This window comes from Patagioenas fasciata, chromosome 4 (assembly GCF_037038585.1).
Source record: "Patagioenas fasciata isolate bPatFas1 chromosome 4, bPatFas1.hap1, whole genome shotgun sequence".
NCBI classification, from domain to species: Eukaryota; Metazoa; Chordata; class Aves; order Columbiformes; family Columbidae; genus Patagioenas; species Patagioenas fasciata.
In genome coordinates, this window is record NC_092523.1 from 6,807,949 (window position 1) to 6,835,029 (window position 27,081).

At 44.2% G+C, this 27,081-nt stretch overlaps 2 protein-coding genes across 2 annotated transcripts in view; both read left to right on the plus strand.

Moving 5' to 3' along the window:
• REEP1 (receptor accessory protein 1) overlaps positions 1-27,081 on the plus strand; it is a 499,521-nt gene that overhangs the window by 334,595 nt on the left and 137,845 nt on the right. The window lies entirely within an intron of this gene.
• RNF103 (ring finger protein 103) lies at positions 5,605-25,533 on the plus strand. The gene is made up of 4 exons (XM_065836895.2): positions 5,605-5,854; positions 8,422-8,561; positions 20,789-20,904; positions 23,501-25,533. The coding sequence occupies exons 1-4, from the start codon at positions 5,629-5,631 to the stop codon at positions 25,077-25,079; spliced, it is 2,061 nt and encodes a 686-aa protein (XP_065692967.1). The 5' UTR covers positions 5,605-5,628; the 3' UTR covers positions 25,080-25,533.

Below are 27,081 nucleotides of genomic sequence, written 5' to 3' on the forward strand. Positions count from 1 at the left end.
CGGTTCCCCGCCGTCCCGCGGTGGTGGCGGCGGTCTCGGGTAGCGCTGGGCTTTGGGCTTTTCGGTTAGGTGGCCCATGGGGCCGGCGGTAAGGAGATCAGCTTGGGGAGAGGGGATCTTGAGTGTTGCGGCTCAGGCAGGAAGGTAGGCAGCTAGGGGACGGGGGCCTGAGGGGGGCGCTGTTGCCATGGCGACGTGGAGGCGCCCGGCTCGGGCCTGGCAGCTCCCGGGCTGCCCCGGCCCCGCTGGAGGCACCGGAGCGCCGGGACGGCTCCTCTTGCGGCAGGGAGAGTGGGGTGGGTGTGTGTGAGCGCTGAGGTAAAGTCCCCGGCGGCGGGAAGGGGCGACGGGGGCTCAGCACTGTGGCACCTGAGGTGGAGCGGGGCTCGCTGCCAGTTGGGCAATGAGGAATGCATCTCACAGCCTCCTCAAACATGTCACAAGTACATACCGAAGAGTGACTTTAAACAGAGTCAGGGCTGCGTTAAGAAGACTGCTGTGCCAGAAACAGAACATTTAGCCTGTCATTAGGCTGTTAACGTGGTTAGTAAACTTCCTCTTGAGTTTTGTGTTGACTTACAGACTGGAGTCATGCGGTGGGCTACAAAGATGATGAGGACTCTGAAGTGTCTTTCTTATGAGGAGGGACAGAGAGCTGGGTCTGTTCAGTCTGGAGAAGAGAAGCTGAGAGGGGATCTCATCAATGTTTATAAATATCTCCAGGGTAGGTGTCAAGAGGATGGACCAGACTCCTTTCAGTGGTGCCCAACAAAAGCATGAGGGTCAATGGGCACAGACTGAAGGACAGGCGATTCCATCTGAATGTGAGGAGAAACTTCTTTACTCTGAGGTGCCAGAGCCCTGGATCACACTGCCCAGAGAGGCTGTGGAGTCCCATTCTCTGCAGACATTCAAACCCGCCTGGACACCTTCCTGTGTGATCTGCTCTGGTGAACCTGCTTTAGCAGGTGGGTTGGACTGGATGATCTCCAGAGGTCCCTTCCAACCCCAGCCAGTCTGTGATTCTGTGATCTGACTGGCAAATGTCTTGTAAAAGTGTACTTGAAATAAATGCCTCAGCTTGAGTACCACTTGCTTAACATACTCACTTCAATATTTGGAAGCAGCAGCACAAGCCAGATATGAGCTTGTGTTTTCCATAGCACAGTACAACCAAAGCTCCTAATAAACTTGGACAAAGTTGACTGCAAACTGGCATTTGGTCTGAGTCTGGGACCATGTTGTTTCATCTGTGCCCATACTGCTGGGACAGGACAAGAAAACAGAGAAATCTGTATTCTCATAAGAATACATGACATGTAGCTGCTTACAAGTCACTGTCATTCTGTCAGATTTAGGCCCAAACTGCTTCTTGCTTTTTATGTAATCATATATGAAGTTTAAAGACACGCAAATACCATCTTATTTCTTATGTCATAAGCACACTGGTTTAGCTTGTCATGTTCTTTGCCACTGTGGTCCCCTCTGTCATCTCTTAGCACGCGCAGGCAAGGTCTCCTGATTTTTTTTTTTGGTCATTAAACAAGAGTTTAATCTACTCCAAGGGGAACCAAATAGTTTTTCATGGTTACCAAAACAAACAACAACAAAAACAAAACAAAACAAAAACAAACAAGAAACCCAACAATACTGCCTAGCAAAAAAGTGTCGTATATTTCAAGCTCTAAGTAATTTATCCTACTCCTGTAGATTGTTTTGGCTTTGGCTGATGTACATCTCTGTGCTGTTGACTGTTCCATGTTTGTAGGAAAAGAAAATTGCCACAGGAGAGGAAGGGGTGAGTATCAAGTACAACTGCGGACTGTGTACAGCCCAGAGCAACCTGCTCAGGTGCCGCAGCTGACCCTGCACTGAGCAGGAGGTTGGACTTTGTGACCTCCTGCAGTCCCGTCCAACCTGAATTAGTGTGAGTCACTACTGGGTTACGCTGGGATTGCCTCACCCAAACAGCCAGTGCTTTAGCTGAGGTGTCAAATACTGAACATTCTATTGCAGAATAACACATATATATTAAATCTATTTCAGTTTGGCTGCTCGTAGATAGCAGGAAACATCCTCTGATGTAAAATTCCTCTACATGTAACAAAATAGTATCTGGGCTACTGTTGTCTTGCTTAGAGATCCTCATACAGGCCTGTTGGTTTACTTGATAAATATCAGATAATGACAAGTAGTCACGGTTTCATATCACACATAAAAATGTGTTGAGATGCACCTGTGCTGCTTAAAAAGTACATCAAGAGCCTCCGTGTTAGTGAACTCCTAATGATGGTATTTACAGTGCTGGCTGACTCTTAGGAAGTGGGCGTTTCAGGTAGTTTAGATATTAGTTTGCTGAAATTTGTCTTGATGTATGGCAACATTAAGACTGTCCAAAAAAAGAGTATGATAATATTTGGAGGTGGTAAGGGATGGAATTAAGATTTTCAGTTTTACTGACTTCAAAATGACAGTACTTTTCTTAATGTTCCCCATAGAAGTCTGGAAAGTGGATTATTGTCCATACTGCCAGGCTGCGCAGTCAGCAACCACTCATCAGAGAGGGTGGGGGAGGAGAGGGAATCCTTGTCATTTATCAAGGGGCAGCAGAGGCTTCAAGTTTGGCTGTCTGACAAGAAAAGATGGTTGTCCCAGTTCTGAAGATTTCGTCTCATTCTCTCGTAAATCAGAGTAAAATATTTTTGCTGCCAAAATTGTTTAGAAGCAGATCCCTGCTTTGGGTTTTTGGTTAAAAGCGGCATTTATATTCTTCATTCTCTTCACATTTGTAATATTTGCTCTATGAGCACAGGACTGACTGACTGATGTCTGTTTAATGTTGTTGGAGTTAACCCTGGGGTCTTTAAAAATGTCAGCGTGTTGTCTTTGTCTTCAACCCAAATGAATTTTAATTCACTGTTAAGATATTTAAATTTTCCAGATAATTAAAACTCCTTGAAAAATGGTTTGCAGGTAACATGTCAAAGACATTCTGAGTTGTAAGTGGAAAGCAGCAAATGCAACTGTCTAGAAAATACAACAAGTTCCAGTGTTCTCAGGGATGTAAAAGTGGGAAGGAAGAGAAGGACCAGAGAGCCTGGGAGAGGAACCAAATGGGTTTTGGTTTTCTCTGCCAGGCTTTTGGACAACTCACCCCGTGTATTCTTGGCCGTACCCATCCCTGCTCTTTACATGCAGCTCTGCCCCATCCTGCCTCATTGCCTGGGAGCTTCTTTGTTGGTTGCTGCTTTGCTTTTGGTTTTTGTGAGGGGTTTTGAGTAGTGGTTTGAAACATTTTTTTTACTTTCCTGAAATGACCCCAGGGTTTTGAGTCTTGGCAGTTCATTAGCTCCGTCTCTGCAGGGGCCTCGTCATCAGTTACCACTGGGGAATGTTAAGAATTGATTTAACTCAGCCCGTGAGCATTAGGAAATGACATGTCGGTGACAGCCTCCCCAGCGGTTGGTGTTGCAAATAGTTTAGCTGTGAGCATAGAGTTGTAGTTGTTGCTGGGTGCTTTCCTGCTGGAGGGCATCTCTGAATGAGCTAGAGGGGAGAAACAAGGGGATGGGGTGGAGAGGGGTCTGTGGTGCTCATTAAAAACAAACCAACCACCACCAAAAAAAGGCAATGTGTCTTCTAACTAAAATTCAATATACAAGGTTCCTTTTCACACACGCCATCTCTTCCTCCCACCTATCACTTCACATACACTTGAGCTGCTCACTTGAAACAAAAGGTAGGGAAATCAGGCAACTTCTCGGATGTGTGACAAAAGAAATGAGCCTTTCATGAAGCTTTTGCAGCAGAACTGTGTTTGTGGGGTGTGTTTCCAGGGTGAGCCTTCCTCCGGCCCTCCTGGCAGGGGACGCCAAGTGTGTGTTTTATTGAACGTCCCTGGCGCTGCCAGCTCCAATAACAAAACCACTCTCTTGTTTTTTTGCCAGGGTGAAAGGATTCATCTTCTTGATGCTTTGCCACTTTCTCATTAGGGAGATGGGCCCTGGCTCTGTGGAAGGAGAAATTTACCAAACCGCAGCAGCACTTGAGCCCGGCCTCCTGCCAGCCCCTTTGCTGGGCTGTGCCTCAGGTCCAGTCTGGCCCAGCTGGGCCTCCCACCCCAGGCTCGCTCCAAATCCCTTTGTATTCAATCAGGCAGCATTGGCACAGCTGGGGTTTGCTGTTCACCTCTCATCTTTATCACATAAAAATTATGAATAAAGGTTTATATGACTCCCAGTGTGAGGCACGACATCAACCAGCCCATGAGGGCTTTGTTTGTGAGCAGCTACTTCTGCAGTCCCTCCACTCTTGCTCTTTCAAGAAACAAAATAAGCCCATTCCTGAAGAAAACAGTGTCATGATTTTTCCTTTCAAAGGGGTCATGGTGTCTGTGTGACAAAACAAGCTGAACCTGGGTTGGTTTTGTTTTGAGGTTTGTTTTTGTTGTTGTGTTTGTTTGTTTCCTTTCTAAATCACATCAGCACACTGAGAACCCTGTAAATGTCTTTTAAAGGCTCGGAGGAGTACAGGGGTTGAAATGCTTTCTGCAGGTCAATACTAACGTGTCTTTTTGAAATTCAATAGTACAGAATTACTTAAGCATGTACACGCTGGGGGGTTGTCAAGTGTTTTTAAAATTAAGCTGTGCTATTTTTGTGTTCATCTGTATGAGAAGGCAATTTTCATGCAAATTATGGATTCCTAAAATAACTGAACATACAAAAGAAATGTTGCATTTCCTTCAGAGAAGGGCCCTGTCTCAAAGATGAAGCTTGATTTTAGTACATCTTTTGTAGCAGATTAAATCACATCTTTGCAGCCTGACAATTCTTGTGTAGCCCAGGATGATTACTTGTGGATCCACTGAAATGAGGATCCCCACTGCGCTCCAAATGATTTCAACTGGGAGAACAGCCCCAATTTAAACCTTTTTCTGAAGTCATGGTGCTGCTCACCGGTTGCTTTTTACTGTTGGTTCAGCACAAGCTCCAAGTGCCAACGCAAAGCCTCCGAATCTCAATTTCCCCCGTACTGAGGGCTTTCACTTTAGTATTTGCTTTAGCACCGGCTAAAAGGAGGAGCGGGGGATTACATTTTACCTCCCTGTCCCCTGCGCCCATTAAACCGCCTTAAAACTGTGCAAACACATCGACCCCATCCCAGCTGTGTAAATATTTTTCTTCTCGTGAGAAATGTTTGGATCGCCCCGAAAACTGATATTCAAGGTTTATAGAGATATATATATATGTAAAAATATATATGTGTGTGTGTATATATATATATTTTTTGGGGTTTTGCAACAGCAGCCTCCGGGTCCAAAGTCGATGCCGGGGACGCCACCACCACCCCAGCCCGGTGCCCCCGGGTCGGGCCGAGGTGCTGAATCACCGGGTGGATGGTTGGGGGGGGACACACAGCACCGGGTCCCCCCGCTCCGCCCCGCCCCGGCCTCACGTCACTTGTTATGTCTCCGCCGGCGGCCGCGGCTCCGGCTCCGCCGGGGCGGGGCGAGCGGCCGGGAGGCGGGAGGGGGGGCCGCGGCCCCGCGGCGCTGACAGCCCCGTTGTCCCTTCCCCTCCCCGCCCCGCGGCAGCCCGGCCTCCGGCTCGGCTCCCCGGCGGGAAGATGTGGGTGAAGCTGTGCTGTTTGCTGCTCTACTTCCTGGCGCTCTTCGTCCTGGCCAGGGTGTTCGAGGCCGTGGCGTGGTACGAGAGCGGCTTCCTCGCCACGCAGTTGGTGGACCCGGTGGCGTTGAGCTTCAGGAAGCTGCGGACCATCCTGGAGTGCCGGGGTTTGGGCTACTCGGGGCTGCCCGAGAAGAAGGATGTGCGGGAGCTGGTGGAGAAGTCAGGTACGCGGAGGTTTTCCCCGCCGCCACCCACGCGTGGGGAGGGAGGGAGGGAAGGAGGTCGGTCCCCGGTGAGTCCCGGCGCCCTTGGGCTGGAGAACCGGGCGCTGCTGCCCACGCCTGCGGGCCAGCGCAGGGCGAACGTGGGGAGGAAACTGGTTCCCCCCCCGCCGCGCCTTCCTCCATGTAACCGCTCCGGCCTCTCGGCCCTTGGGCCGGGGGGAAGCTCGGGGATGGCGACGTTAAAAACCCGTTTGAAAGCCCGAATGGGCCGCGGGGAGGGAAAAGGCCTCGGTTGGACGGGGCACCGAGGGGTGGCTCTTCCCGGGGAGTTCCGCCGGGTGGCTGCGGTGGGCGGTCGGGGTCAGGACGGGCGAGGTGGTGGTTGCACAGAAAGGGAACGTTGTCTGCTGTGAAAAACGAGGAGGGGAAAAATAATCCAAATATATGCAGGGGGTTACTGTTTACAGCTGGGGCCAGATTTCCCCGTGTATTCCTGCCCTTTGCTGATGTTATTACTGTGAAGATGGGTACTGAGCGGAGCAGTGATTTTACAGCCGAGAAGCAGAAGGATTTTACACGATGGTTTTACACAAGAGGAGCAGAAATAGATCCTGTGTCCAAAAGATGGCTTGGAAAAAGGGCAGGGAGGTGTTTGGGAAGTAAAGGACAGCAGGTGAAAGAGGTGGACGTTGGGTGTGATGAACAGGGAAGGGTGAAGAGCAAAGGAGATACAAGGAATGACCGAAGTGTCTTGGAAGTCGGGGTGCTGGCCTGGGGCGGTCGGAGGGAGCAGCCCCAAGGGCTGGGAGATGGGGCTGATGTAATAGCCGGAGTGCCAGCCAAGCAGGAAAATGTGAGTAGCTGCTTTAAATCCATGGTCCAAGGGTCTGCTGATCCAGGAGAGAGAGAAATCCCAGTGATTGGGGTGCACAGCCAGGGGGTTAAAGGGCTGGACAGAAAAATTAGTAGGATTGGGATGAATATACTGAGTGCTGTAACCTTAAAAATGCTAACTCTTTTAAATAATTTATATTAATGCTGGGCATTTAAATCTAATTTGCTTTTATTGTTCATTGTTTATTCATGTTGTTTATTCGCTGTGTTGCTTCACCAGTAAAAAAGCATCAGGCAATTTCACTTTTGTTTCCAATCACTTTCACTCCTTGGCTGTCAGGTACTTTCATGATGTTTGGGTTGCAAAATGCTGCAGAGAAGTGTTTAACTCCCAACAAACTGTATTAACCTACTTCTTCAAATGTCATGGAAACATTTCTCATACCAACAGGCTTTGCAGCATTTTTCCATGTTGTGGGGTTTTTTTAATAAATTCTATGAATACTTTTGGAAACCCCTCAAGGGTTTCAGCTGTAACGCTTTTTTATTTCACGTTTTGAAGGAAACAGCCAGGACAAACCTTGATTTCTTCAAGCTTAATAGATTAGTTACTAGAATGCTAGTTGTCATTAGCAGTGTTTGTAATGATTGTGAAATAGAACATGAGAAGGAAATGAGATTACAAGGGGCACATGGATGATTTTGCTGTGAGCTCCTTGCATCACTAGGATTGGAATTCATGGGAACTTTTTCCAACTTTGCAAGCAGGACCCAATGGTGAAAATATTCTACCTGAGATTTTTACTTGGAATATTGTGTTGTTGGTGGTTTTTAACTTGAAATGTTTGTGGGGGTTTTGTTTGTTTTATTGGTACAAAATTACTGATTGAAATTCTGGAAGGCTGTTTGAATTATCGATGTTAAGAAGTTAGTTGCTGCAAAGTTACTATCGTGCGAAATGAAAGCAAAGATACATGAATTAAAATCGCTTTCAGCCATGGAATATTGCTATTTTCAGAGAGTGAGGCTTAGAGAATGTTCATTTGAACACAGGCCCTATGGGGAGAGGCTGAGGGAGCTGGGGTTGTTTAGTCTGGAGAAGAGGAGGCTTAGAGGTGAGCTCAGCACTCTCTAGAACTACCTGAAGGGAAGTTATAGCCAGGTGGGGATTGGGCTCTTCTCCCAGGCAGTCAGCAATAGGACAAGGGGGCATAGGCTTAAACCCTGCCAGGGGAAATTTAGGCTGGATATTAGAAAGCAATTCTTTGCAGAGAGAGTGGTCAGGCATTGGAATGGCTGCCCAGGGAGGTGCTGGACTCACCGGTCCTGGAGGTTTTTAAACTGAGATTGGCCATGGCACTTAGTGCCATGATCTGGTCCATGGACTGGAGTTGGACCAAGGGTTGGACCTGAAGATCTCTGAGGTCTTTTCCAACCCAGTCGATTCTGTGGTTCTGTGATTTATTCTTTTGTGCGCTCAGTTGCATGTGTGGTACATCCGTGTGGTCAGAAGAGTCATGTTCATGTTTTGTGGTCTGACAGCTGAAGTAAAATTGTTCATAGTCACGAAACTATAGATAGAATTCTAACGTTTTAGTTCGGCTACCTTCCGACTGAAAACATTCTTTGAGAAACCATGTAAAATATGGTTAGTGAAGCTGTTATTAGAATTTATGAAATGATCTTTCTCAAGTGCCATTTTAATCTAATTTCTCCAATTGTCTCTTTTTCAGGAGACCTCATGGAAGGAGAGCTCTATTCTGCTCTCAAGGAGGAAGAGGCCTCTGAATCGGTTTCCAGTACTAACTTTAGCGGGGAAATGCACTTCTATGAGCTTGTAGAAGACACAAAAGATGGGATCTGGCTGGTACAGGTATAGAAATTCGACCTTTTTAAAAATGTATTTATCACATCCAAAATGTCTTTCAAAGGAGGAGTTCATGAACATAGTTAACTAGTAGTAAAAGTGTATGATAGATGAGAAATACAAGCTGCATCAGGGAGATCATAAGGAATAAATTCATTCGAAAAAACAAGAAAGGCTGGAAGTAACATAGTTCCTATACAGACAGAAAGAAAAAAACCCTGTTATTCTGTGGATTGCTTTTTGAAAACCAGCTACTTTAGAATCAGAAGACAAGTGAAGCAGCACACAGTTAAGTACACAGATTATGCAAGTACTTGGCCTTGGTATTGTAAGAGCTTGTGTGATGTGTGAAGTAGGTGCAGTAAGTGTAAGATGCTCCCGGCTGGCACAGGAGAGGGGCCTCTGGTGTTGCTCTTCCTTTTGCTGGTATTACCTGCTCAAATGCAACCAGTTCAAGTTTCTGTTTGTCTAAAGGGCACTTTAAAGAGTGTTTTCTAGATCTCCGTTGCATCTTCATGAAGGCAAGATCTCCGTGTGTTCCTTCTCAGGCTGGCAGGCTGCTTCTACAACATACTCCAGTAGTTTAGAGTCAACCTTCCCCGACACCTCCTGGACCCACTGATTTTTTTGAGCGTGCGTCCCCAGGGCTGCATGAGCAGAGGAGAATGTTTAGGAAAAGAAAGACTTCCAAATAGGATTCTGAAACAGTATATCATCACTCTTGAGAACCTATGTAATGTAGAGCAAAATGTAAAAATGCTTTTCTGCATCAACTTCTCTGTTGATAAGAGGACATTTTTAAGGCGTAAGTTCCCTTCTAACAGCCACATCAGACAATCAAAGTTCTCCACCAGGCAATTAACTGTTCGGTTGACAGCTATCCCGCCTGGTTTGTCTGGTCTCCTCGCTTCATGTTTGCTATTTAAATAGATTATCAAGCTCTAGTGACTTCCTGTTATTAATGACTTACACTGTCACCACATCAAATCTCACCCTAAAATAGACAATGAGAGGACAAATTACCTCCACAATCAACATGGCATTTGTGTTTTGGGAAAAAATATATTGGGCATTTATTGAATCTACGTTTCGGGTTTAAATCATACTGGAGGGGGTTCTTCAAGCAGAGAGAGCGCATTGAAAGGAAGTTTACACATCTCCAAGCTAGTCGACAAATACAGGCATAAATATGCTATGAAAAACCTTTCCTCCTCCACATACAGCTCAAAAGAGTAAAATATGGTAGTTCTCTGTTGTTGGTTGCTCACAGGATTTTAATCGTAATATATTTTCAGCTAGCTTCATAATAGCAGATGAGATGGGCTGCGTTGTGATATCTCTAGTGTGATTAATGTTGTCATCATTCTGGGAATATTTGCACAGCTATTCAGTTGGTTACAATAGCTGTGGAAAAAAAAATTAGTGGAATTTACTGAATAGTTTAGTTGTTGAACACTATTTGTCTGTTTCGCCACAATAAAAACCACTAGACATGTCAAATATCTTTTATTTTTTTTCAGTCTTCCCTTATGAGTTTTCGTCACTTTGAGTTTTCATTTGCTCCGTCCCTCCCCGTAACTCCTGTGCTGGATTCTTCATGTCCTTTCACAGGTTTTCTGGTGTTCCTTTCTCAGACTTCATCCCTCCAAAGCTGTTTTTATCATCACTTCCATGTTCTAATTCTTGATTACCCTCCCTTGCCCGCTTTCCTTTACAGTTCGGCATCCCATGGAAACATTACATTTAATTGATCAGCTGGATGCTTAGGCAGGTGGCAGCAGGAGAGTGAGGACGCCTCATGGATGGGTTTGGTGGCCGCAGGCAGGGTCGGCCCATTCCCCTGCTCTGTTGTTGCCACCAGCTGCGAAGCAGAATGGAACTCCAGATCCTTTTCAGGATCCTGACCCTTGATCCCTGTTCCACAGAATCACAGAATGTCAGGGATTGGAAGGGACCTCAAAAGCTCATCCAGTGCAATCCCCCTGCCAGAGCAGGAACACCCAGATGAGGTTACACAGGAAGGTGTCCAGGCGGGTTTGAATGTCTGCAGAGAAGGAGACTCCACAACCTCCCTGGGCAGCTTGGGCCAGGCTCTGGCACCCTCACTGAGAAGAAGTTTCTTCTCATATTTAAGTGGAACCTCTTGTGTTCCAGTTTGAACCCATTACCCCTTGTCCTATCATTGGTTGTCACCGAGAAGAGCCTAGCTCCATCCTCGTGGCACTCACCCTTTATATATCTGTAAACATCAATGAGGTCACCCCTCAGTCTCCTCCAAGCTCAAGAGTTCCAGCTCCCTCAGCCTTTCCTCACACGGGAGATGCTCCAGGGCTGCTGGGAAGCAGGAGAGGGAGGGGAGCAGTTCTGGCTCAGCTGGCACAGAGGCTGCTGGTTGAGTTGGTTTTGAAGACTTTATGGTGATGTATGGGAGGATGGACACTCTTAAGACCATTTTTATGGTCCATACACAAGGAAACCATGTTTTGTGGCTTTGTTTCTTTATTTTCTGAAAATCCACATGCAAAGCATCCAGGTTCAGTGATGATTTATTTACCCGTGTGCCCTCTGCTCCTACGTGGAGCTTCTGTGGAGCCACAGAGAGCTGCGTGTCCTCTCTCCTATTAAGTCATGATCTCATCACCATTTATGCCTTTCTTCTTGCTTGCCAGCTGCTGTTGGGCACTTATTTGGTGAGCAGGGATGATGTGTGGTAGTTTCTAGAGCTGTTTCTCTTGTTGGTAGAGGAGTAACACGTGATGCTCTTGCTTTTCCAGACTCTGCTGTGGCTCATGCGATCTGGTTAGTCTCTGGAAGCCTGTCACATCCAACAATATCATAGCCATTATGACTCTTTAAAAACTTACAGTAAATGATCTACAGATAAAAATCCTCTTTGAATGAAGTTACAAACTAAATTAATTTATATTTTTATTTAAGAGTCTGTAATGTAGTGGTAGAGAGAAGTGAAGGGAACTTTACTCCTGGCGTTGGAGCAGGAGGACAAACATTTTGACGGTGCCTGGTAGGGGTGCAAAGGGCATTATCATGGATATAAAATGTTGCTCTCTGTTCTGCGTCTCAGCTTCTTGTTCAAGTGGTGTAGTCATAGAGCCAGGGATGTGCCTACAGGATTTTGTTCATTTGTTCTTTCTTTTGCTTGGTTGGAGGAGAAGTAATTTTCATATTTACCTTTTTAATTCTGCCAGGTGATCAAGGAAAGGAAATCAAGTAGAAACACTTATTTTTTTACAAATACATCACTCAGTATTTGTGTCTTCTTCAGTCACCCTCCAGGATTATTTACCATAGAATATCCAATTTTAACTTCTAGTATCTTTCTTGAGAGTCTTCATATCCAGTTAAAGGTGCAGAACGCCATCAGCTGAATGTAATAGCTCTCACATTGTCAGCATATCTGTATTAATCCATTACAGAAGCTCATTTATTCTCAGCCTCTGATTTAACTGACAGTCTAACTGAGCTGTTAAAATAGGTGCATAGGACACCTCACCTCCCTTGAGAAACTACATGTAGTTTTGAGGTGGTTAATTTTTGCATGCTGTGGTGCATGTGGTCTCCTGTCTTTGCCTATTTGAATCTAATTTCTCGTGGTTTCTTTCTCAGAAAAGCAAAACAAAAAAGCTCCAGACACCTTTAATCCATATGGATGGATTCTGAAACAGTTGTAAGTTCTTAGGAAAGAGCAACAATGCGGAAATTCAGTTCCATCAGCACAATGCCGAATAATAAAGAGAGAGTGAGATGTCTCAGAATTAATAAAAGTGTAGACAGTCATGTAGAAACCTATTGACATTATCTGGAATAGGCTGCCTTTTTTTTCCATGCGTCTAATAAATAACTCACCAGCCCATTTATAATTAATTGTATTCCTACATGAGAATTGTCCAATTATTTTTACTTCTGTTTTATTTATGAGAGGAAAGTTTGCAACATAGCTGTTGATTACAAAGGGTTCTATGAAAAGCACTGAAGAAGCGGAGGCTTTTTGAACCTTTGTATCTTTGTGAATCCCTAAAAATCTTCCAGCGAGTGCATGGACTTGTCTTTGTGGCTAAGCTGTAAAACAGAGTTTGGATTATTCGTGCATATGCAAAATGGTGTGCCTGACACCTGGTATCCTGGCTAAATTCCAGCTTAGATCATGCCTGAGTTTCCGTTGGTGATTTCATTTTGATACAGTTTTCTCTTCCCTTCGTGGCACATACTCCTATCCCATAAAGGCTGAGAGATGCTGCCAATATGAATATTTTTTCCATCACAAACCATTACGTATATAAAACACATGTGCATCACTTAACTCAGAGCTCTCCTGTATTGTGGTGATCTCACAATTCTTGTTTTTGCAGTGAGTTCTCTTTTTTTAGTGTTCTTCCCATCTCAGGCAGGATGTAGCAAACACAAGTGGAATGACTCTTAATCAGACTAGTAAGGCGCAAGTGCTGTTGAAGGTGCAAAGTAGACGATTCATCAGGATGTTTTTTGCTTTAGTGTTACTGAGGTTACTTTAGGTCCCTGAGGCTGTTAGAAGCAGTAAGAACTAGTTTTTAAGGGCCGATTTTTAAAATGTCCTCTTTAGAAAAGCTACCTGTCAAGGGTGTTCAGGTTCTGTGGGAAGTTGTTGCGTATCCTGTGGTCTGCGAAGTCTTCGGGTTGCTGCAAGTTCACAGAATCACAGAATGTGAGGGGTTGGAAGGGACCTCGAAAGCTCATCCAGTGCAATCCCCCTGCCGGAGCAGGAACACCCAGATGAGGTTCCACAGGAAGGTGTCCAGGCGGGTTTGAATGTCTGCAGAGAAGGAGACTCCACAACCTCCCTGGGCAGCCTGGGCCAGGCTCTGGCACCCTCACTGAGAAGAAGTTTCTTCTCATATTTAAGTGGAACCTCTTGTGTTCCAGTTTGAACCCATTGTCCTATCATTGGTTGTCACCGAGAAGAGCCTGGCTCCATCCTCGTGGCACTCACCCTTTATATATCTGTAAACATTAATGAGGTCACCCCTCAGTCTCCTCTTCTCCAAGCTCCAGAGCCCCAGCTCCCTCAGCCTTTCCTCACACGGGAGATGCTCCACTCCCTTCAGCATCTTTGTTGCCCTGCACTGGACTCTCTCCAGCAGTTCCCTGTCCTTCTGGAACTGAGGGGCCCAGAACTGGACACAATATTCCAGGTGTGGTCTCCCCAGGGCAGAGTAGAGGGGCAGGAGAACCTCTCTGACCTACTGACCACCCCGCTTCTAATCCATCCCAGGTACCATTTGCCTTCCTGGCCACAAGGGCCCAGTGCTGGCTCATGGTCACCCTGCTGTCCACCAGAAGTTGTTGGAGTGGAGGCAACTTGTAAGTGTTGTTTTCGTTCCAGATGGTAGACCTGGTCCTGGGCATGTTACACTGCAGATTGTTCCCCATTAAAAAAAAAATACAAGTTAACCTTTCTTTAGTATCTTTGCTATGAGAATGTGTGTAAGGTCTTTCCCCCATCATGCTGTAATTCTTCTCATGCATCAAATGGTTAGTACGTTTCTTTCCTCTATATATCTTAACCATAGAATAAAGCGGAGAAAGGAATTGAAGGAGTTAGGATTGGTTAAAATAAATGGAAGTTGAAATATCATGAAGTGTTTTTTGTTGTGCATTTGTCAGTCTCTGACTTTCATTATCATGCCTTGTGATATGTGAGCATTTTTAGTTGAGTGAGCATCAAAACTTACTGAGACCACATCTTGTTACAGTGACCTGTTTTGAAATCTCTGCATACCCATCTAAGAGGGATTGAACAGTATCAGGTTTAAAGGAACAGAAAATAGGAGAATGCTCAAATAAGGCTTCTATCTGTATGTGCCGCGTGGTGGCACTCCGGATGATCTGCTCCGTAACAGAGCTCGGTGCTGGGGAATATTATGGAACAGATCATTTTGAGTGCCATCATGGGACACATACAGAACAACCAGGTGATCCTTCTGTCCCCAGGGTATTTGTTCTTAAAGTCTGTTCGCTTTTTTAATGTCATAACTGTGACTATTTTACCTTACAGATCAAAATGATTCTGTTATTTGCTTCTTTTGGGACAGTTCTGTGTAATTCAAAGTCAGGAGAACTCTTCCAATGCAAAAGGTACCTGTGCAAATACCTGTTGAAATCATCAGGATTTTTGATTATTTCAGTATTATATGTCCCTAGAAGAATTCTGTTTTAACTTTGTTTTCTGTGGTATCTGGAAGCCACCTTTTTAGGTATTTACAGAAACTAAACAAGAAAGCTCAATCAAATCATGTAGAAATAAAGGGGTTTTTCCAACCCCCAACCTTTCCATTTTCACTTTGCACATCTTGGTGGCATAACTCACCTGCAGTATTTCAGTGTCGTCAGTGAGAATCTCCTGACCTGTTGGGATATGGTGTGGTCCTCCCAAATTCACAGAGGGAGCATGAAGAAACTTGTGTCTGAGATGTTGGAGGAATTTTGTGGATGGATGCCCACGGAGGGCCTGGCCTTCGCTCCAGCATCTTCTTCTACTAAAGAAGCTGATAATTCATATATAGAGATGGTAATTCTGCAGTCAGAGGCAGTCCTCTGGCCTGGGTTAGGTCTAAACTATGGAGAAGGTCTATTCCATGATGTGGGATTGTTAAATGGCAGGGTTACTTTGATCCTGTTGGATTCTCTTAGGGCGTTAAAATGATGAATGGATTGAGTTATCTTCATTGTCGTCTTTATCGCTCTGACATATGATAAGTTGCAGATTGTGAATGTGATTTTTGTCTTTATTTCTTTAAAATGCCATCGAGCATATGACTAAAAGGGACCTTCTTGAGGAGCGAGTTCAGGTCTCTGCTAAACTGTGGAATAGGTGTTTATAAAATACCTTGCTGTCTCTATTAAATGATAAGTTGTCTCATTTAAATACTCTCGTCTGTTCTCGGAAAGGTTTATCTGACTTCTGACCAAGGCGTCCTCGTGACTCATTTGTTCCTATTGCACTTACATTGACATCGCCTTTTAATTTCACCGAGTCCTGGTGTCTACCCCACTACATGAGATCAATCAACCAGTTTTTGTTGGGCATAATATATCCTGGGCTTTGCTTATTTCACAGCCCGTGAATATTGATGGCTCAGTAGTTCCTTTTGGATCGACTACCAGACCCAAGCTTTTCCTCCCATGGCTGTTTCTAACTGATGAACTCCCCGAGTGTCCTGTTCATTATTGGATTCAATTTCATTTCTGACACTCTGCATTACAAGATTTGTGCAGCTCTTCCCGTATGGGGTTATAATCCTCTTTGTACATCGACGTGCTTCCCAATTTTATGTCATCTACAAATGCCTTTGGGAGACTTGAAGTTTCTGCAGGAAGGGCATTAATTGGAATATATGCTGAACTGAGCTCTGAGGTAAATCTATTAAGAAGTCCGTTAGCGCCTTCCTGGCGTTTTGATGTTTTCTTGCCTCAGCCAATTTCTTTCTTACTTTAAAACCTCTTTTTATCTCTCTATAAAAACTGATCTCCTGGTCTCCTGAAAGTGTTCACAGAATCCCAGAATGTCAGGGATTGGAAGGGACCTCAAAAGCTCATCCAGTCCAGTCCCCCCGCTGGAGCAGGAACACCCAGCTGAGGTTCCACAGGAAGGTGTCCAGGCGGGTTTGAATGTCTGCAGAGAAGGAGACTCCGCAAACCCCCTGGGCAGCCTGGTCCAGGCTCTGTCACCCTCACTGAGAAGAAGTTTCTTCTCAAATTTAAGTGGAACCTTTTGTGTTCCAGTTTGAACCAATTACCCCTTGTCCTATCATTGGTTGTCACTGAGAAGAGCCTGGCTCCATCCTCCTGACACTCACCCTTTATATATCTGTAAACATTAATGAGGTCACCCCTCAGTCTCCTCTTCTCCAGCTCCAGAGCCCCAGCTCCCTCAGCCTTTCCTCACACGGGAGATGCTCCACTCCCTTCAGCATCTTTGTTGCCCTGCGCTGGACTCTCTCCAGCAGTTCCCTGTCCTTCTGGAACTGAGGGGCCCAGAACTGGACACAATATTCCAGGTGTGGTCTCCCCAGGGCAGAGCAGAGGGGCAGGAGAACCTCTCTGACCTACTGACCACTCCCTTCTAATCCACCCCAGGTACCATTGGCCTTCCTGGCCACAAGGGCCCAGTGCTGGCTCATGGTCACCCTGCTGTCCCCAGGACCCCCAGGTCCCTTTCCCCTACACTGCTCTCTAATAGGTCATTCCCCAATTTATACTGAAACCTGGGGTTGTTCCTGCCCAGATGCAAGACTCTACACTTGCCCTTGTTATATTTCATTACATTTTTCCCCACCCAACTCTCCAGTCCCTGTGGCACAGTACTAGATACCATACCAAACTACAGAAAGGGTAATACATTTCCTTTTCTCTTGAAACTCTGTTCTTTTTCTCCAGGAAAAGATGGATTTTTTTTTTTTTTTTTAACCCTCAACTTAATTGGAAATGAAACATCTTCAGTAATTCCATGCTGGAAAGGGGTGGAAAATTCAACTGTCTCTGCACTTCTAAAATTTGTTCTATAGTTTTGTTCTACAAACTGATGGGATAATTTTAATGGTTTTTTTTCATTCGCTCTTAAATATAGTTACTAACTTGTTATTCTCCTGTCAAAATGCAAATTGCTCTGACAGGGATTTTATCAGAAACCTTTGCAGGTTCATGTGTAATTTTGTGTGCTAATTGTATTGCAGTTCTGAGATGAAGATTACCAGCTTACTCTGATTTAAGTGTATTAAATTGAATTTTGTTTCCATCTTCAGGTGATAGAGTCTGTTCTCATAAACTTGCTACACTACCCAGGACCAGCCAGCTCCCCTTCATTGACAACTGACTCAGAGCATTATTTTCATTTTAAAAAGAAAATGATCTTACATTTCTATCCTGTCTTAGTTGCATGGTGATCCTGCTGCTTTTCTCCCTGTTGTGCTCTTATTCATATGACTGAAAAACCCTTTGGTGCAGCTTGTAATGTACTTCGTATGGTCTGACTTGAACTGCTCATTTTTCCTTACATTTTTTTGATTTCTCACCTATCTTTGTTTGCTAGCTCTTCCTTTTGACCTTTTTTCATTCCTTGTAGATGCTCAAAACTATTTCTAACATATTTTTGGAAGCGCTTGCTAGGAAGAAGCGCAGGACTTGACAACTTGTTTTCCCCTTGCTTGAAATAGAAAATCCTGATGGCTTTAACACCTTGGGCTTGAAGAATTGCCAGGCCCCTTCCGCATTCACATTCCTGGTCTCATCAGTCACAGGTTTTTAAGCTCAATTTCTGAGCTTATCAAAATTCACACTTCTTAAATAACTTGCAAACGCTTTGAGCAGATTTTATCTGTTAATTTAAACCGGATTACATTGCGATTGCTTAACCTGCAGGAGTTTCTGCAAGTCCCTCATCCCCAGAGATGCTCAACCGCTTTCCAAAATACAAACCCTTGCCTCTGTGTGGTGAACTCCCAATGTTGTAAGTGGGTGTTGTCTGCGAGGAGCAGCTGCAGTGGATGTGTTTATTTGGGTGGTTTTTTTGCCATAATGACATTTTAAAAAGAAACCATAAGCCCAAGAAATTATACAAAGCTTCAGTGTGCAAAACCATAGTAGGGTTCTTTCAATGCGAACTGCTAGTTCTGTTGTCCTACAGCATAAATAGCTTTCCCCAAGAGGAAAGGCTTTTTTTATAGGGAAGGTGAAATAAATAACTTACGCTTTTTCTGTGGATAAACAACATTTAATCCAATTCCTTAATTGTATTCCTTAAACACATGTTCATTAGAGCATAAGCAAAACAGCGCTGGGTGTGCGGGGGATTTGCTCCGCCCAGCACGCACACCTTTTAACAATAAGAAGTGTGGTTAAATACAGTAAGGTATTACATATTCATAATAACCCCAGGAATGACTATACATATTCATAACCTTTCCCTGCTTCTTATTAAAATGAGTCTCAGATAACCATTTCCATAGTCTCCTCCTTGACCCTCCCCTGTTGCGCCTGCGCAGTGTCCCTTGGTGATTTTGAGGAGGGGTCTTTGGATGAAGGCTCCTTCAGCTTCGTCACAGTGAACTTTTTACCTTTGGCTCACTATGATGAATTGGCTGGAACCCGAGCTGCCAAGTTGACAGAAATCAGACTGGCGCCCCCTTTTTGCTGTAAATCTTGGCTATCTTGTCTCCTCAAGGTTACAGCTGGTGCTCTAAAACGTCTTATCTCAGCATTTGATGAGATTCTGTTTTTTTTCTTAACACAATTGGTTACATACAGCTCTAAACTAGATATTCATTATGTGGCTTAAAGTGTTAGTTGGTTAGTAGGCCCTTATTATGTGGTTGGTTAACCCTTAAAATGTTAGTTCCCTCTATCAATATAACTTCATAAACAAGTTTCATAACTTTTTACATAGAACTTAACCACCTTTTCCTTTTTCCAGGTTCGGAGCCCGTGCCTCATTTGGTTATATCTGTAACCATTAAACATCTTAGCACGAATCACAACTGCATTTCTCACAAAGGGAATTAAAAAACCTGCCAGTAGAAATGGTCAGATGCCACTAAAACATATGGGTGACTGTGTTTGCAACAACCCTCCTTCTCTTGATGCTTAAAGTGAATATTGCAATATCAGACAGAAGAAAGAGCTGAGCAGGACAGGTTCTCCTGCATACAGCAGTGTATTCTGAACTTGCACGCAGAATTTTGGAAGCAGCCGATCTCTGAGTGATTGTACCAAAGAGTAATCCAGTTACCAACACGTTACTTTTATGCTTACTAATAAAATGTAGTCATTTCTTACTATGTTGGATGCCTTTATCGTGATGTTGTAGCTCTAAAAATACACTGGTGTTAAGGTGTCTTTAGGAACGTGGTCTCTCTTAGTTGAAGTAAGTTTAAAATACTCACAGTTCCATTGGGTGATGTAAAGTAGCCCCGATAATATGGCAGATTTGCCCAGCTGTCTTGGTGCTTGAAGGTTCCGTTTAGCTGATCAGAAAGGGTTTTCTATGTGATGGGTGTGTTTTGAGAATAACTTGAAGGATTCTTATCTAGATGTTCATCTGTGTTTTTATCTAAATGTTTTGGGCTCAGTGGAATGGGAGTGTTATCTGTGACGTCAGTTTAACCTTGTTTCCCTGTGCACAATGTTCTGCTTAGTGAATTCTCTTACTAAAATTTTCTGTGGGTTATTAAGTCGGAAAATGATTGGGAGAAGTTTAATAGCGGGTAAACACATACCTAACAAATGGAAGTTTCAAAACTTCATGTAAAAATGTATTGTAAGTGGTTAACCAGGCAGCCTGCAGGAGCACGTGAGGCATTTCTAAAATAGAAACTGTGACAGCTCATGGAATAACGCATGATCAGTCATGTCACTCAAAAATTACCTGTCAGCTGTGGGCAGGCAGGCTTTTATTTTCCTTTTCTTTATTTTGCTCTTTTCCCTTCCCTGTACAGTTGTAAATTGGAGGATTAGTGCGTATTCTTTGTCATTTGTGTCTGCAGAAGCTTATGTCTAAGGAACCTGAAGTACTCTTTCAATAGAATAGGTTAGAACAAATTAGATCTTGGGACATATCACAGTGAATTATCATCCTGAATTGGCAGATGGGACATTGGAGTTGGTGGAACAGTCACGTAAAGTCACAGAGTGAGTCACTGGCAAAGCTGGAAGGAATCGGGATTTTTCGGCATTACCTGGGAGTTTAATCAGTAGTTTCCACAGTGGCTGTGGCAAGCAAATCTGGTACCAGGGATGTACATTCCAACTTATTTTACTTGCTCTGAGACAACAGTTCCTTGGTATGTTGTAATGTTTTGTGGAGAATAGTAATAAACTAATGGTCTGTCTTACTGTGAAGAAGAGGAACTTGCTGAACCCTCTTCCTTTCCTCCCTACTGTGAACTGGTTAATGATAGTTTTGGGGTTTTCTCTAGGTTTTTATTTTAACTACCACTGATTTTACTGTCTTAACGAGTACGTAAAATGATGCTGCACTTTTGTCTTTCTGCAGAAACTATATTTGTGTCTCAGAGTTTCACTCTCCAAATACACTTAGTGTTACTATCAGTTGTATCCATCCCTATTGTAAGAGAAGGGGAAAACAGAATGAGGGGTGACTAGATCTCAGTTTTCATGAAACTTGCTCTTCATTTTGGGAAGCAAACTTACTGTAACGCTAAATTATTATTTCCTTTTGGCAATAGGTCATAGCAAACGACAGAAGCCCACTGGTGGGTAAAGTCCACTGGGAGAAAATGGTGAAGAAAGTATCAAGATTCGGCATACGTACGGGCACTTTTAACTGTTCCAGTGACCCCAGGTATGTTCTTAAAGGATTATCTAAACCCCAAGAGTATTTTAAGGCTCAGCTGTGTTCTGGCAGCAGGGCTTGCTGTGTTGTAAAAGTAGCTGTGACAGAAGGTGGCTTTATTCTTGGTTTTATTTCTGCTAAAGTCTGTTCCGAATTCTCCATTACATTATTTATCAGCACCATAAACACGGATCTGCAGCTTCCTAAAGCATCACGTGGGAAACACATGATTAGACTACGTAGAGCGTGATACAGCAATGGAAGGGAATGAATAGAACAATCTGGCCTTATAGTCCAGGCATTTGGGGACAAGAACTGTGCTTGCTTAGAACAAAGCTGAATATATTACATATATAGCCCAAGTAAGAGAACTCTATATGAGTTGTAGAGTCGTTACATTGCCATCTGGAAAGGAGAAACACAGGTTGGCAGAAACCTTGCAAACAGTGCCTGCTTCTCATGGTGCCTGACAAATCCTGTTCCCTGACAAAGGTGTGTGTGTTTGTATAGAAATATGCACACACCCTTTGACAACATACAGTGTGCTGTGCAGGATTCGCTGTTGTTTGCATATGATGTAGAAACAGGAAGAAGAGCAGAGCCAAAGAAGCTATTAATAATGCTGTGCTGCTGTAAAAAGGACTTTTCTTTTAACATTTGGTTGGAGGTATTTGTTTCCCATTACAGGAAACTTTGCCTGTAATTCCAGTGGCGCGTATGGATATGCATGTGTCTTACGCAGCTTAAGTCCTAAATGTTTACAGAAATCTCACAGTTAATCATAAGAGAAATATCTTAGACTTTGCAGTGCTTATGCAAAATAATCTTGTATAATCAAAACACTGGTATTTGAGCATCTTAAAAATTTGGCAGGGTTTCTCTTTGCATAGCTTCTAACTACTTCTAATGTTATGATCAAATATTATGTTTTAAATGAATTCATTTTCTCTTGATACAAGAAATATTTTGTTGAGTAAACCCTCGTGAATCATTTTCATCAGGTTGCAGCTGAAATTCAGAACACTGCACACTACAGTAGTCAGAATACCTTTATTAGTAGGATAATATCTTGTGGCTCCTTGTAAAAATGTTACATTCAGACTCCTGAGAGGAGGAGTTGTAATTGTCTAAACATATGCTGACAGACCAAAACCAGAGAGGATGCAGGTAGGATGGCTAGTGAATGAGGCTGGTGGCCCCTGTTTCAACGTGCAGGGATCTCAGAGACAGCTTGTGTGCCTGATAGCTGTGTCGTGTTTTGATTGCTGAAACTTGCCAGACATTTCCTAAAAGGAGGAGTAGAGAATCACAGAATCAGACTGGTTGGGGTTGGAAGGGACCTCTGGAGATCATCCAGTCCAACCCACCTGCTAAAGCAGGTTCACCAGAGCAGATCACACAGGAAGGTGTCCAGGTGGGTTTGAATGTCTCCAGAGAAGGAGACTCCACAGCCTCTCTGGGCAGCCTGGTCCAGGGCTCTGGCACCTCAAAAGAAAGATGTTTCTCCTCACAGTCAGATGGAACCTCCTGTGCTTCCATCTGTGCCCGTTGCCCCTCATCCTGTTGTTGGGCACCACTGAAAGGAGTCTGGCCCATCCTCTTGACACCCACCCTGGAGATATTTATAAATGTTGATGAGATCCCCTCTCAGCTTCTCTTCTCCGGGCTGAACAGACCCAGCTCTCTAAGTCTCTCCTCATAAGAAAGATGCTCCAGACCCCTCAGCATCTTCATAGCCCTCCAGTAACTCCTTATCCTTCTGAAACTGGGGAGCCCAGAGAAATTGGTTGGCATAGTGACGCTGGTACAAAAGATGCATGAGAGAAGGGACCTGAGTCACCAGACTGGTCTCACATTTGCTGGGGTCTGGACCACGACTCAGGGTTCCTCTTCTTTTAGGTATGGATTTGGGGTTCCACACCTCAGCACTCTGCCTGCCAGACAGCAGGGGTATTCTTTTACCCCAAATCATCCAGCAGCACGTGTCTGCCCCTTTCTCCACTGGTTTTGTAGTGAGCTCTCTCACCATACCTCGTAGCCTGTCTCCATCCCTCTAAAATGGCCCCAGTGGGAAGTGGACACTTGTCAGCTTCATTAAGGCAACTGTGAACAGACTGATTTTTAACTACACACCTCTGCTGCTTGGCAGGACTGGGACAGAAGGAAGCACTGGGAAAGTTACCTGCAGGCTTGGGAAAGCTGGGGGACGTTGAGTTATGCTGTAGTGGTTATTTTCTTGGCTGGAAGGCCATGGAAAATCAGCTTTTAATACTAAAGCTTTATAGCGAAGAGTCAGCTTGCATATTTTTCAAATCCAGTTACGAAGCGTGAATGACTGTATGGCCTTGTTTACTAGAATGACCCATGAAAATTAACACTATTCCTTTCCCTATTTTATGAATACATATTTCTACGACATTTCTGCAAGATAGATAACAAATGCATTGTAAGAATAAATACACTTTGCCAGAGAATATTGGGTGCCTGTATTTCCTGCTGTTGTATGTAAAGACTCCCAGGTGCTCAGGGTGTCTCATTTTTGGGGTCATAACAGAAATTGAAGGGGTATGAAACTTTGCAATCTAACTTGCCATTTTCTTCGTAGATACTGCAGGAGGAGGGGTTGGCTGAAATCCACCCTCATCATGTCGGTTCCGCAAACCAGCACCTCCAAGGGAAAAGTCATGCTGAAGGAATACAGCGGGCGCAAAATCGAAGTGGAGCACATTTTCAAATGGATCACAGCCCACGCTGCTTCTCGGATCAAAACCATCTACAACTCGGAACATTTAAAGGAAGAATGGAACAAAAGTGACCAGTACCGTGTAAAAATATACCTGTTTGCCAGCCTCGACCAGCCTCCGGCGTTCTTCTCTGCACTAAGTGTGAAGTTTACTGGAAGAGTAGAGTTTATTTTTGTGAACGTGGAAAATTGGGACAATAAAAGTTACATGGCAGAAATTGGAGTCTACAAGACACCATCCTACATACTTAGGACTCCCGAGGGGATTTACAGGTATGGAAATAACACCGGTGAATTTATATCACTACGTGCCATGGATTCCTTTTTGCGCTCGTTACAACCAGAAGTTAATGATTTATTTGTTTTAAGCTTAGTTTTGGTTAATCTGATGGCTTGGATGGACCTGTTTATCACACAAGGCGCTACTATAAAGCGTTTTGTGGTTCTTATAAGCACTTTAGGGACGTATAATTCATTATTAATTATTTCCTGGCTACCCGTGTTAGGTTTTTTGCAACTACCTTACTTAGACAGCTTTTATGAGTACAGTTTAAAACTCTTCAGGTACTCTAACACAACTACTTTGGCTTCTTGGGTAAGAGCCGACTGGATGTTCTACTCTTCGCATCCAGCCCTCTTCCTCAGCACGTACCTCGGTCACGGGTTACTGATCGATTACTTTGAGAAGAAAAGACGACGCAATAACAACACGGATGAAGTAAACGCTAATAACCTGGAGTGGCTGTCAAGCCTCTGGGATTGGTACACCAGCTACTTGTTTCATCCTATTGCTTCTTTTCAACACTTTCCTTTTGACTCAGATTGGGATGAAGACCCGGATTTGTTCTTAGAGCGGTTGGCCTTCCCCGATCTCTGGCTTCACCCTCTGATACCAACAGATTACATAAAAAACTTACCCATGTGGAGGTTTAAATGCCTCGGCGTCCATTCCGATGAGGAAATGCTGGAAACTTTTCAAGACAGCGAAAGTGACTCTGACAGTGAAAACAAAGAGCTCTTCAGTAGTGAAAAAGACGTCTCGGAGGACGATGAGCTGAACACCTCTCATAGGTGCGGTGAAGGAGAGTGTCGGTGCGGCGCCGAGACCTGTTCTTGTGCCAATAAATATTGTCATCGCGAGCCATACGAATGGAAAGCGAGATCCTACGGCTCGTACGGCACCGCAGGCAACATGGAGCCGGATTGGTCGGCGTGGCCCTCCGAGATGTTGCACTGTACGGAGTGTGTGGTGTGTCTAGAAAATTTTGCCAACGGTTGCCTGCTCATGGGCTTGCCCTGCGGCCACGTGTTCCACCAGAATTGCATCGTGATGTGGCTGGCCGGCGGGCGACACTGCTGCCCCGTCTGCAGGTGGGCTTCGTACAAAAAAAAGCAGCCATACACACACCCGCAGCCTTTGTCCAACGATACCCCGTCTTAGCTGCGTGCCGACGTCCTCCGTAAGCTTTCAGGATATTACTGCTTGCCTTTTCAATGTTAGTCACTTAACAGATTATGTGGTTTGAAGTTTTAGTTTAAATGTTAGTGCAGTGAATTAAAAATATACATGATGCTAACGTTAACGACAGAATCATTTGGTTGCCTTGTATGTTGAACTGAATGCATACTTAGCGTACAGTAACGTTTTCTTTTCAACATCTGGAAACTTGATGCTGGTTTTGTAAGCACAAAAACCAAGCCTACAACAGAAGCGTATTCCAGCAAACGTTTACAAGTCAGGATGTGGGTGAAATCGAAATTCTAATTGGAGAAAATTGCTTAATTTAAATGTTTCTTATTTTAGAGTCTGTTCAGCACATCTTTGTTGAATAATCTATGTTGTAAGACAGTACCATTTAAAAAAGAAATCGGTGAAATAAATTATTTTAAAAGGAGATTTGTAATGTTAATTGTTTTGATAAATATTTTCTGTGTATGGTTATGGATGTCTTGCTGGTCTGATTTATCTGTGAAGACAATAAAAATATAACACAACTTTTTGTGGCTAATATATCATCTCCTAGCGATGCAGGAATTCGTTGCTTCAGCGTTAGCCACTGGTCGAGCAGAAGCCAATGGTGTTTCACTGGGAACTTCTTCCTTCAGAAGTCATCTGAGCTGAGGTGCTTCTCTGCTTGACCAGTGGTTCTCCAGCTGATTACAATTAGTTGATTATCAGAATGAGATCCTCTTCTACCAGCCGGCTCTCCAGCACCCTCATTTGCAGATGTCTAAAAAGGCTTTAGCCCCTCTACAGCCTCAAACCATCGTGAAGTAGCAGAACATTGTCACGCAGTGACAAAACCGACTTGTAAAGGTAAAAATTGCCAGATTCTAACTTCTAGTATTTTGAAGTGATTTCTAATTTCTTGGAGAAGAGTGGTTGTTGGATGCTATGAAAAAACAAGTCTATTGTTTCTAAATTTCAATATGAACCTGTGGTTTTGGTTATACCTTTCAGAAATCGTCCAGCTGAAAAATCCAGAGGAAATGTTGACTGGAAAAAAAAAAAATCACATGAGATGATGTAAGTGGAAGAAAAGGCTAAACTAGGAAAGTGTTTTCACTTGTTTTATGTGCCACAATAGAAGCGAGAGTCTCATTGTTTTCTGTCTTTCTTAATTCTTGCCCACCTGGGATAAATGGAGGATAATTAAATGAAGATGACAGGTATGTAAACATGGGTCCCTCTAGCAGTTGTGGCCCATGTCTCAGTGCCTGTACAAAGAGTTGGGAGGTTAGTGCTCACAGAGCTGTCTGGTATTGCCCAGAGAACCTGGGCACTAAGTTTTTAAAATAACAAATGTTTCATGCCTGCAGTCACCAGGTGTCTTCCCAAGAGGATATTCTGCTAATTACAAGAAGAGCCGGTTTTAATAGTGAATACTTTTTCCCCATTTGTTTCCTTTTTCCTATTGCAGTGCTGAAGCAGGGAGGTACAAGGGGCAGAATATCACCAACTCTCCTGTGGTCCAGAAAGCAATTTTTCTTCCAGTTGAGGCCTGCCTGTACATGCCCTTTATCTGTCATTACAGCCACAGCAGAGCAGTGGAGACGCATAACGAGGGCAAAGAGCATTTCTGCTGCCAATTTGTGCAGCTATATGACACTTAAGTGCTTATAAGTAGTAGCTGGCGTTGAAAACCACATTGTTTCAGGACTGGCTTGAAACCTGCACTGAGCTGAGGCTTTACCATCTCGAAAGGCAAAACAGAGCCTGAATATAAATCAGGCTGTAGCTGATTTACTCGAGTACACAAGCTGTATCGCAGTCCGCCATAGCCTTTCGCTGGCACCTCGGCGTTCTGCCAAACACGGCGAGCAGTAAGTTCAAACAACGCTGTGTCCCGGGGGCACCCCGTGCTTCTGGAGCGCAGCTCTGCTGCTGAAATCTGACCTCCTCATACAGAGCCTGGGCCCAGGCAGCTCCTGCACGCAGGTTC